This window comes from Gadus macrocephalus, chromosome 7 (genome assembly GCF_031168955.1).
Source record: "Gadus macrocephalus chromosome 7, ASM3116895v1".
NCBI classification, from domain to species: domain Eukaryota; kingdom Metazoa; phylum Chordata; class Actinopteri; order Gadiformes; family Gadidae; genus Gadus; species Gadus macrocephalus.
The window spans coordinates 2159065-2172153 of record NC_082388.1 but is presented as its reverse complement, the minus strand read 5'-3'; the positions used below and the strand labels follow the sequence as shown (position 1 = coordinate 2172153).

The following is a 13089-nucleotide window of genomic DNA, read 5'->3' as shown; positions in this document are numbered from 1 at the left end:
TGCAAGATGAAAGAAGTTTAGTCGAGCGCCATTTGTGTTCAAGGATCCTGCAGTTTCGCTTCAAAATACGCGTTTCTGCATTAAACCAGGGGGCTGGTTTTTTCAATGTTCGTTTTTTAGTTACGTTCGGAGCAACTGAATCAATGGCAACAGACAAGGCAATGTTGAGGTCATCAGTAAGGCACTCCACAGAACCACTATAGTTACAGAGAGGTGCAAGTGAACCAGATAACTTATCTGCCATAGCTGTAATGGTTGCAGGTGTGATGCGGCGACAGCTGAGAGTAGCTTGCTGATCGTCGCAGGGGCAGGATACCACCACCTGGAAAGTGAGCAAAAAGTGGTCTGATAAAGCTGAGGTGTAGGAAGAGACCACTAGCTGTGAAATGTCTACACCGCGGGTCAGAACGAGATCCAGCGTGTTTCCACTGATGTGGGTTGGGTGCTGGACGAGCTGTTTGAAGCCAAGCGTATCTGTAATGGACAGAAAAGCCCTTGTGAGGGCATCAGACAGACGGGTTATTCACGTGAATGTTGAAATCCCCAATAAGCAAAATATTGTCTGAGTATGTAGCCAGATCAGCTGCAAAGTCAGAAAACTCATCAGCAAAAACTGAATACGGTCCTGGGGGACGGTATACTACAGCTAAAACAAAAGAGTCTGGAACTCGTTTCGCTTCTCGGGGAGCTGAGGTGCAGAGCGCTAGCACCTCAAAGGATCTGAAAATATACCTATTCTTTGGCTTTAAATTAAGCTTAGAATTAGATATCAGGGCTACTCCACCACCTTTCTTAACTTCTCTAGATACTTGGGTGCTAACGTAATGGGGTGGAGTAGCTTCGTTTAGGGCGAGAAACTCATCTGGTTTTAACCAGGTTTCACAAAGCCCCAGTATGTCGATCTTTTTATCAATAATTAGATCATGGACCAAGAGCGCCTTCGATGAAAGCGACCTTATGTTCATGAACCCTATTCTGAGTGCTTCCTTTTTATTATTTTCAGAGGGAGTCCGGTTAACACTCAGCTCTGAAGCGGTCAAGGGGATGCCGCGGTTTCGACATACTGGTTGCGGCCCTCGTCTGCGGGTTTTACACCTCGAGACAGCGCGAGGCCGCACCACCATACATATAGGTACAGCGTTATTTTCAGAGGGAGTCTGGTTAACACTCAGCTCTGAGGCGATCAGTGGGATCGCCGGAGTTGGACATACTGGTCGCGGCCCTCGCCTGCGGGTTTTACACCTCGAGACAGCGCGAGGCCGCACCACCGTACATATAGGTACAGCGTTAGTTTCAGAGGGAGTCCAGTTAACACTCAGCTCTGAAACAATTGGTGCAATCGATACTGGTTCAGCTAACCCATCTGCTGTTCTAGACTCTGCAACGTAAACTATCATGTTGCTAGCAGGTTTGCTAAACTCCTGCAGCCCAGCGTGCTGTGAGTGGATGAGTCACGCCTGACTAAGACATCTATCTATGTTTTTTGACATAATTGAGGCGCCTAACCCAGTAGGGTGTAGGCCGTCTCTCATGAGCACACCAGGGCAACCCCACAGGGAGGGCCAGTTATCTATGAAACCAAAGCCCTGCTCTGAGCTATATAGGGCCAGCCAGCGATTTAGAGACAATAATCTACTATAACGCTCATCATTACCCTTATCGGGTAGAGGGCCAGAGAGAATTAATCGATGCCGACACATCTTTCTGGCGAAGTCACAAAGCCTAGCTATGTTGCTTTTTGTGACCTCAGTTTGTCTTGTCCTAGCATCGTTGGTGCCGACATGAACTACAATGTTGTCGAAACTAGTGTCGGTGTTTGGTGCATCTAATCTAACTCCATATGAGGTCTGACCGCATGTCAGCAGTGGCGTGGCGTGGGGATTTTTTTTGAGGAAGCCAAGTGAGGGTAGGCTACTCAAAAATGAGAACAATTCAAACATGCTAATTTCGCGCTATTTGTTTTGTTATTGATTTTTCGGTGACGTTGATAATGATGCTTTGATTTGATTGGTGTGAAGCCAAGGGCCGAGTGGCTTCCCTTGGCACCCTCCTGACACCCTCCCGACCAATCAGAGGAGGGCAGTGTCATGACGGTAACCTCACCTGATTGGTCAATTCTTTCTTTTTTTTTCACCAAGGGATGCCAGCTCGGCTGGCTTCCTCGCAGTGTGCAGTGTCGTGTTTCGCCGCGTCTTCAGTATAAAACAGGGGCGCAGTATCGCGCATTGTGAAATTGTCAATGAGGAGAAAAATGGGGAAGAATTGACAGCAACACAGCACAAAATAATTAACGAAACTGTTAATATAAATGTTTTTATTGGATGACAACTACAGCCTAAAAAAACAGGGAAGCCTGGCTTCCCTTGGCCTCCGGGAGAAAACGCCACTGCATGTCAGCACCCTAAGTTTAGCTTCAATGTCGGGAGCCCTGGCCCCAGGTAGGCAGATAACTTTCGCTGGCGAGTGTAGCCTAACTTTACGTGTAACAGAGTCACCTATGACTAGCGTTTTTACCCCCGAAAAAGACTTGCGAGGCAGGGTACTGACCGCAACCTGCCTCGCAAGTGGTACTAGATACTTAGTCGCAGACTTAAATGCAAGGATCTTGTTTGGAGTGACTGTTTATTATACTAATATGTATTGCATTGTATATACATATATATATTGTATATTATATATACAAGGGTTAGACAAGGGTTAGAATGACGCAAATGATTATAACGACCATTCAACAATATATTTTCAAAACAGAATCCTGAATCCCAAGATCCCAATCCCATCAATAAACACTGGAAAGACTCAACGGACACAAAAGAGTCAACAAGGAACCAAGGAGTGTTTGACAAGGCGATTTATTCACTGCTCAACTCCAGAGCGGAAATAGCTAGCCAACTCGGCTAATAGCGAGCTATCTCGGGCAATAGGTAGCTAACTCGGCTAATAGCTAGCTAACTCGGCTAATAGCGAGCTAACTCCGGCAATAGCTAGCTAACTCGGCTAATAGCGAGCTTATTCAAATAATAAAAAGCTAAGTTGGTTAAAATAGTGCCTTAACTCAGCTAATAGCGAGCAAACTCCTCTAATAGCGCGCTAACTCAGCTAATAGTGTGCTAACAGCACGCCAGCTCTGCCTGAAAGCGAGCCAACTCCGCTAAAATCGAACTAACTTGGCCTAAAAGCAAGCCAACTCCGCTAAAGTCACAAGCTAACTCCACTAAAAGCGAGCTAACTCCGCTAATCCCTTTAGAAGTCGGTGACCCTGCGGAGGGAGCCGGCCGTGTTGCAGACGGCACCCCAGTCGCTGGCTTTGCGGTACTCCCCCGGCCCCAGGAAGTACTGGCGGCCGCGGTAGCTGGAGTGCTCGTAGAGCGTCCAGTAGCCCTCCACCACGCGGCAGGACGCCACGTCGCGGCGCGGGAACCGCTCCTGCACCGAGTCCACGTCCTCGCTGAGCTCATGGGCCTGGCCCTGGAAGTCGGGCCGGTCGTAGATCTTCATCAGGTAGGGCCCTCCGCTGGTCTGCGGGCGGGGTGGAGGGCGGAGGGGTTAGCGGACGTAGGGGGCGGAGGAACACACCTCGAGACCCACACACAGACCCACACACAGACCCACACACAGAGTGTCGTTGTCTGGTGGTGGAGTGTTTGTGGTGCGTGTGGGAGGGTTACCACCTAACAGCTCCACCTAACAGCACCACCTAACAGCACCACCTAACAGAACCACCTAACAGCACCACCTAACAGCTCCACCTAACAGCACCACCTAACAGCTCCACCTAACAGCACCACCTAACAGCTCCACCTAACAGCTCCACCTAACAGCACCACCTAACAGCATCACCCAAATGAAACAGCACCACCCAAATGAAGCAGCACCACCTAACAGCACCACCTAACAGCACCACCTAAATGAAACAGCACCACCTAAATGAAACAGCACCACCTAACAGCACCACCTAAATGAAACAGCACCACCTAAATGAAACAGCACCACCTAAATGAGTGAGGCTTTAGTGAAGCCAAGGTGGGGCTATGAGCCCAGTTAGCTCGCTTTTAGCCAGGTACCTCTCTATTAGCCAGGTTAGCTCGCTATTAGCAGAGTTAGCTCTTTAACCCAGTTAGCTCACTTTTAGCCCAGTTAGCTCTTTGTTAGCCCAGTTGGCTCACTTTAACCCAGTAGGCTCGCTTTAACCAAGTTATCTCACTATTAGCCTAGTTAGCTCACCATTAGCCCAGTTAGCTCTCTATCAGCCCAGTTAGCTCACCATTAGCCCAACTCTATCAGCCCAGTTAGCTCTCTATCATCCCAGTTAGCTCTCTATTAGCCCAGTTAGATCTATATTAGCCCAGTTAGCTCTCAATCAGCCCAGTTACCTCACCATTATCCCAGTTAGCTCTCTATCAGCCCAGTTAGCTCACCATTAGCCCAGTTAGCTCTCTATTAGCCCAGTTAGCTCTCTATTAGCCCAGTTAGCTCACCATTAGCCCAGTTAGCTCTCTATCAGCCCAGTTAGCTCTCTATCAGCCCAGTTAGCTCTCTATCATCCCAGTTAGCTCTCTATCATCCCAGTTAGCTCTCTATCATCCCAGTTAGCTCTCTATCATCCCAGTTAGCTCTCTATCAGCCCAGTTAGCTCTCTATCATCCCAGTTAGCTCTCTATCATCCCAGTTAGCTCTCTATCATCCCAGTTAGCTCTCTATCATCCCAGTTAGCTCACTATTAGCTCAGTTAGCTCTCTATCAGCCCAGTTAGCTCACCATTAGCCCAGTTAGCTCTCTATCATCCCAGATAGCTCACCATTAGCCCAGTTAGTTCTCTATCAGCCCAGTTAGCTCACCATTAGCCCAGTTAGCTCTCTATCATCCCAGTTAGTTCTCCATCATCCCAGCTAGCTCACCATTATCCCAGTTAGCTCTCTATCAGCCCAGTTAGGGCTGTTAGCCCCTTTAGCTCGCTGCTAGCCCGCACCCCCCGGCTCTCGCTCCTCCGCCCACCACACTCACATAGGAGAAGGTCCTGCAGGAGCGCACGGTGTCGTTGTAGCCCATCCAGTGCTGGTAGTCGGGGTAGTCGCCGCGGGTCAGCACGTACTGGTAGCCCTGGTAGCTGGGCCTCTCGTACAGCACCCAGCAGCCACTCTCCACCCGCACAGAGCTGCAGCGGCTGAAGTGGGGGTGCACGTCCGCGCAGTCCGCCTCGCACTCATAGGAGCGCCCCTGGAAGTTCGGCTCCTCGAAGAACGTGATCTGGGGGGAGGGGGGGGGGGGGCGTGAGGAAACAACGGGGGGGGGGGGGGGGTGGACAGTACCGTCCCCCCCACAAACACCAGAGGTGTTCTGATCTTTTATTTTCCTTGCCGATACCGATTTCTGAACTTGAGTGTCGGTACCGATACCGAGTATATCCTGCACTAAGTTTAGAAAGATAGGTTTCTAACTTCAAAAAACTTGTTTAAACTTTTTTTTTTTGCACTTTTCAAATGAGAAAAACAGCAGAATCCAGAGTTATACAATGTGTTAAAAGACTCTCTCAAGTCTCATCTTACTCATCCTGCACCCAGAGCTAAACATTATAAAAAACAAAAGGGTAGGCTACAAAGATAGGCCTAAATAAATGCAAACCTTCTTTTATCGCTTTCTAAATGAGATAAACAGCTAAATCCAATGTAAACAAACACACAGTCTCCCTCGTCTTACTCATCCTGCAATCAGAGCGGAAGAGTTAAGAAAAAAATCGGTTTACTTCAAAAATAGTTTACAACTTTTTTTTAATCGCTTTTAAAATAAGAAAAACAGCCAAATCCAGTGTAAACAAACACATTAAAGTCTCTCACCTTACTCATCCTGCACTCCGATGTCGAACAGTGGTGTCCTCTACAGCAGAGAGAGAACGGTCGTTTTATAAACCTTGATTAAACCCCCTGGATTATGGCACTTTTGTCGCCTTGATGAACGCCGCTTTGTTGTTAGCTTTGCTGTTAACACCGTGCCAACTATTCTGATCCCGTCCATGGCCAATAAATAAAAGCCCTGATTCATCATTCAGGCAGAGTGGCCTGATCTGGCACCGATTAATGCTGCCTCCGACAATATCAGAGCGATCGCACAACGGACAACAAACCAAACCTGTTGGAATGGCTCTTTGATCAGACGTGATATAGATTATAGATTATTGCAACTCTATGCAAAAGGTGTATTGCAGGAGGAAGGATTCATGGATTTGTGGAATGGATTAAGGCGTGAGTTGTGGTGCAGTGGTGATATTCATGTGCGTTGCAGACGGAACACTATTTCAAAGCAATTCAACTAAATTGTATTTGTGTACATATCTTAATCACAGGCCCAAAGGCCAAGGGGTTAACACAACGTGTGTTTATGCACCCCCTGATCCAAGCGCCCAAGAAACACACACACACACACACACACACACACACACACACACACACACACACACACACACACACACACACAATTGTAATAACAAGTAATTAACTAGAAAATGCATTTCCTGCAGAAAATGCGGTGAGTGCTGTAGTACAAAGTGAGGTTGAAAATATTTCTTAATAAAGCCACATAGATTAGGACATAAAGAAACTTTAAATGGCTTAAATCAAGTGAAAGGATTTGAACAAATGTTCAAAAGTCTAAATGGAGTAAACAATGTAAACATGCACACCATTTAAGAAAGAGTAAATGGTTGGAAACAAATAAAGTGACTGCTGAATGAAAAGCGCAAAGCATTGCTAAAAATGCAGAAATGTAAAATGAATTGAATGGAAGAATCTGAAACGTCAAATGTATTGCCCTGCACTGTGTGTGTGTGTGTGTGTGTGTGTGTGTGTGTGTGTGTGTGTGTGTGTGTGTGTGTGTGTGTGTGTGTGTGTGTGTGTGTGTGTGTGTGTGTGTGTGTGTGTGTGTGTGTGTGTGTGTGTGTGCGCGCGTGAAAAATCCACCCAATCTGGCAATACTGCATAACGTCATCACGCTCCAACGTCAATATAAATCAATGAGACCAACTGAAAACAAAGCCGGTATGAAACTAAAACTGTGATTCTGAATAAAGTTTAAATGATATCGAAATCCCGCCTGGATATTATTGAAGGTATGATAAAAAAAGATTTAAATTAGATATAGATGTCAATTGCTCATTTTGTAATATGTACCCTGAAGCTGTGACACATTTATTTTGGAACTGTTCCCATTCAAATCATTTATGGAAAGATCTTTGCACTTTTATCACTCGTTTCATTGACCCCAAGTTTTCCCTTTGTATTGAACATGTATTGTTTGGTTTCTTCAATTACACTTCTAGTCAAGCAAACCAATATTTTATTGTAAACCTTATTATTTTATTAGCTAAATGACATATTCATAAATGTAAATACTCGAATCAGAAACCGCTTTTTGTTGTGTTTGAGAATGAAGCCAAGCAGTATGTGGGGAATATTCTATGTTCTAGAAATGGGAAAGCTATTAAAACACTTAGGGCCCTATCTTGCATCCGGCGCAAGTGACTTAGTCACTGGCGCATGTGTCGTTGCTAGTTTACAACTGGCGCAGAGCGTTCTTTTCCCACCACCGCCACTCGCCGGTAAATAAGGGATTGATCATGCGCCCCAAGGGGCGGTTCGGCGGAAGGAGGAGGCGTTTTCTGGCGCAAACGGTATTTTGCCGTTTCTGAATACCATTGCGCTACTGACCAGGAAATACCTGGTTTAAAGTCAGTGGCGCGTTGTTCAGATGCTATTTTAAGGGCGCATGCATACATGCGCATGCGATGCATACGGATTGCTTGTGCACCTCGCGCATACACTTTGCTTCTCCCATCTACCTAGCCGCACATTCTTGGTAAATTATTTGGGAAAGAACTGCTGATGCAGCGGTAATAAGTTGTACTTTTAAATCAATGCATCTGCAAACACCGTACAGCAAACACATATTTTCTTGACAGAGACATCGTGTAAGCCTACATGCCCATAACTTTTAGGATTGATGAGTATTTGTTCGTGAAAAACATTGTTTTACCGCGAGTGAGTGTAAAGAATGAATGAATGCGCGCGTGTGTGCTCTGTTTAAACACACGCAAACTAAACACGTAACGCATAATACAATCAATGGTAATGTCTATTACCGCGGGGACACATGCATATTAGGATAGCATACAATACTGATAAGAAACAATGTTTATAATGTATTGCGTATATCATTAAATAGAACCACAGTTACCGCATATCATATGTTATATCATATACGTTTTCTTTGCCGACATTTATTTGAGGACTCAGTATTTCTGAAGTTGTGGAAGAAAACCCCTTATTCCATGTGTGAATTAGGCCATATTATTTGGCAATAAACTGAGCCATTTGCAGTTTGAAATTCATGTGCATTTGTCTCATCGGAGACTGCAGACGCGCTGTCAAAATATCAACTCGTCCGATTCAAATGCGCTCATGGCTCTTAAAGGGGATGGGAGCTGGCACTCTCATTGGTTTGTTGGACGTTACGCCCAAACCACACCTACGGGTAACTAGGCTGCTTCAGACCAACCCTTTTGACACTTGCGCCGCAAGTGTCATTTATCCGCCTGTAAAATAGCGATAGCGCCGTAGAACCGCCCACAAAGCAACTTGCGCTTTGTGCTTCCCACTTGCGTTTCAGACCGTTAAAATAGGGCCCTTAGTGTGTGTGCTCTTTATAATATTTTTATTTAATTTAATGCTGCATTTTGTATTTTTTGAGTCTGTATTTTGTATGTCTGCCATTTCTGTACCCCCTGGCTGTTGTTGTATTGCTAATTGTCAATAAAATGTATTAATCTAAAAAAAAATAATAATATAAAAGAAACACGATAAATATCTTGTTATAACAAGACAAGATGTCGTCGTCACCCCTCCCCCTCCACCACAGACGAAAACCTTCGCTCCCAGACCCGTAAAGATAACACATATATCATCTTATTTCGACATTCATCAGAAGTGTGCACATATTTACGTGCTTAGAGGTGAAATGCGCAATGTTAAAAATATGTGTAAGATAATTGCGCAGTAAAAAACATGTTTCAAAGAAAATACTCCATATGAGCCTAAAAGGTAGCAGAAACTGATGGGTGCGCACGCAGGATAGTTTTATTTATTTTTTCGATCTCGTCTGATCTCGGAAGCTAAGCAGGGTCCGGCCTGGTTAGCACTTGGATGGGTGACCGCCTGGGAATACCAGGTGCTGTAAGCTATTTTCTTTTTCAACTCGAGCTCATTGGCTGCAATGGCCTGCCGTGCCCTGATCTTTAGTATGGAAGCATATATGTAGCAAAATTCAAATGGCAATGCAATTTGCAATTACATTATGCAATTGACCATTCATTATGCAATTTTATAATGTAATTTGTAAACACGTTATTCACAGTGTATTTTAATATGCAAAGTGACAATGCAATCCTCAATTAAATTTGCAAAAGTTATAACAATACAAATAGAATAACATTTTGTCAAATTCTTTGAGTTCATTTATTCAAATTGAAAAGCTATAGCGTCCCCGTGATTGCAATCCACTTCGCCACGCTCCGTGTGTTAACATTTCAATCCGCATAACGAACGCTTTGCAAAAGATTTGGCAAAACGGAATCCAAAACGTTTTCCAAAACGGAATCCAAAACGTTTTCCAAAAAGTCAATATGCAAAGTGGCAAACGTGTAAGCAAATCAGCGTCTGGGCGGGAAACTACGTCACTTGCTTATGTTATTATAACTCGAGTTATATGATTGTAGGCGTAGCCGTCTAGTTTCCCACCTGCTGTACCCTCCAAATGCTGAAAGAAAAGCGTGGAGGATGAGCGACGGTACACCGCAGACAGACACGGATACCGAGGGAAATGTGGGCGGTGCCCACGCTGATTGGTGCATAGTTTGAATCTTCAGCGCGCGCGGGACAAGCCCATAGATAGACGGCTACGCCTACAATCATAGCACTAGAGTTATAATAACATAACTATCGTTCTCTTTTCATAAGCTTTTAAATCTCCAATCATTCTGTGAGTAAATAAATCATGGTACACTACAAATGTATGGTTTGTGAATAAAAAAGAAAATACATTCGAAAAAGTATCCACACACATTGTATACTTAAATATGTGTCACAAATACCTCCCTATTGTTTATGCTATATAGACACTAAAAGCTTTATGTTTTCTGTAGAACTGAACAAATGACTAAATTAAAAGTGTGATAAATAGTTATGTTTAACAAAGTAAAAAGTAACCTTGCTTTATAGTACATTACCCACAGACTGATCACCTTATGTGACTGAGGTGAGGCAATTTGTATGGATTTTGACTAAGAAACTATTTTGATGGCACTGCTCTCGTGCAGTGTTTGATGCCACTGACCTTTACACTGAAGCAGTGCAGTAGCAACATGCAACCGTGCCTGATGAACAGCCCGTGGAGATGTCTCGACATCACTGATGTCGGGATAATCATCTGCAAACTGCAAAATTGCATTTTAGATGCCAACAGTAAGTTAATAAGAAAGTTACTTATAAATGGCTGTACAATTAGTTGTCACAGCCCGGCTCTTGACTGTGGCAAAGATGGGAGACCAGACTATAGAGTGAAATTAACTTAACATTTATTCACAACCCAAGACTATAAACAACAGAACATATATAAATGTCAGTAATCAAGTAGTGCAAGCATGTGTGTGGCAAACAAGTAGAACAAAAGCAATGGCTGCAGCAGCAAGAGCCAGCCCAGATCTTCTTCTTCTTCTTCTTGGGGTTTTACGGCGGTTGGCATCCACAACTTGGTGCATTACCGCCCTCTTCTGATCCAGTTAATGAATCAAACCAAAAATATCCAAACACTCACTCATTCACACCTTCTTTCTACTCTATATCCTATCATATAACCCTGTTTCTCTCAAAAAGCCAAACAATACTTTTATACAATTCCTCTTCATTAATCTTAAAATATTTTCCAAAGAATACACCTGCATACCCAATTCTCTCAATTGATTTTTCATACTTTCCCTCTCCATCCCATAACCACTACAGTTCATTAAAACATGTTCCACTGTCTCCTCTACCTGGCACCCCTCACATAATCCAGTGGGGTGTTTTCCTATCAAATTCATTGTTTTATTTAGTGCACTGTGCCCCAACCTTAACCTTATCAAAATTTGTTCATCCTTCCTCTGACCACTATACCTTATTTTAACATTAACACTTTTTTGAATATTATATAAATATCTCCCTTTCTCCTCACTGTCCCATTTGTCTTGCCACATTTTGTTAACTTTTCCCCATATCAGCCTTTTAACTTCTGCCTTACTTAAACTGATATTCATTTCTACTTTTTCCTTCTCCAATGCTTCGCCATCTTATCGGCTTTCTCATTTCCCTTCACCCCTACATGAGCTGGAACCCATAAAAAATGTATTTGCCTCCCCTGCTGAACGATTCTCGTAATTGACTGTAGAACTTTATACAACAAACCATGGCGACTACTTGAATAAAAAGACCTCATACTTGCCAAAACTGATGCTGAATCTGTACAGATCACAATTTTTTCAACTGTACTTGATTCCACCCATTTTAATGCGACCAGCACCCCCAACATCTCCACTGTATAGACGCTTAAATTATCTGATGTTCTTCTATTAAACTCTATTCTTTTTGATGGAACAACCAGTGATGTTACGTTTTGCGTCGAGGCATCGAGGCGTGTGTCGAGTATCTCGGCTCCTCCCCCAGCGAAGCTCCGCTTCGAGTAGGATTCACGTTGGCAAAATGACGTAGGGTGTGACGTTCGAGGCTTCGCCTCGGCCTTCTGCTTCGAAATATGGGTTCAGTATTGGCGGGAGATTTCGACTATAAAGATGTCCCGTATACGATCACAACCTTGTGGTATATTCAATATACCACTAGTCTGTGATCGTAGTAGTTTGAGCATTGCATTTTCTGTAGTATCAATCGAAACATCACACATTGTGTAAACATCACGTAGGGAGCTACGTGAAACATTACCCCCCCTGCACCTCCCTCCAAAGTTACACAAAACACTGTCCCCCACATCTCATCCACATTTCCCCTTTTACAAAATCAGTTCTATCATTCTGCCAAAAAAATTCAATAACCACTGTCCGAACACTTTAATGGCTATTAAATTAATGAGTCCTTCTCAGTTATCATGCAGTGTGGGTCGGCTTAGCTCAGGTGGTAAAGCAGTTGACCTGTAACCAGTAGGTTGCTAGTTCAATCCCCAGCTCTTCACCCTGTCACTTTGCTCCTGACAGCTGACTGTCGCCTTGCATGGTTGACTCTGCCGTCGGTGTGTCAATGTGTGTATTTACCGATGTAAGTCGCATAATTGGATAAAAGCGTCTGTTAAGACACACATTTGCCAAATGATTTATTTTCTAGCATGAGCTCTGTGCCATTTTATGAATGTCACACTCACACACATGTATCACTGAAATGACTTCAATTCTCAAATGATTTAATGTTGTATCGGCACACGAAGCAAAAATCACATTTTGGGTTGGGTTGTCATAATTTCATTCACCACTAGATGTCCCTAGCGTACTCATTTGAAGCTTCGAGCACGAACCACTTTGGTGGTTCATCTGGCTTTGAGGCTTTGACGTTTCATGAGGCATCATCTCGGCACCACTAGGAACAACTACTCCAAACCCTGTCACTCCTGTCTCAGGTTGTTTGGCACCATCTGTAAAAACATGAACATACTCACTGTACCAGCCCAGATCTGCAGAAGGGTGAGCCTTATATAGACACCACTACAGCCCAGGTGTCTCATCAAGAAGATGACCCTCCCACGACCTGGAACCTGCAAAGGGAGAGCAAAGCAGCAAAGAACACAGAGGCACCTAGTGGAGTGGTGGGGTCGTCACATAGTACAAACATGTTTACCCTCAACACTAAAATCCCACGGCTGCTGGAATCTCGCTGCTTGTTGTGCTGCATTGTTTGTACCGTCCATGTTGCTCCCTTGTCTCCAAAGTCTGTAATCCTCAAGAAATTCCTAATTTTTGTTTCAAAAAAAGGAAGAAAAAACACATAGCAGACCAATTCTCTTGAC

General features: G+C 44.1%; 1 protein-coding gene across 1 annotated transcript; it reads right to left on the bottom strand.

Moving 5' to 3' along the window:
* Positions 1 to 2836: 2836 nt before the first annotated feature.
* LOC132460731 (gamma-crystallin M2-like) lies at positions 2837 to 6012 on the bottom strand. The gene is made up of 3 exons (XM_060055606.1): positions 5835 to 6012; positions 5005 to 5247; positions 2837 to 3519 (listed from the first exon to the last, which is right to left on the bottom strand). Exons 1-3 carry the CDS (start codon positions 5841 to 5843, stop codon positions 3244 to 3246), a joined length of 528 nt encoding a protein of 175 aa, XP_059911589.1. The 5' UTR covers positions 5844 to 6012; the 3' UTR covers positions 2837 to 3243.
* Between the last annotated feature and the right edge of the window lie 7077 nt (positions 6013 to 13089).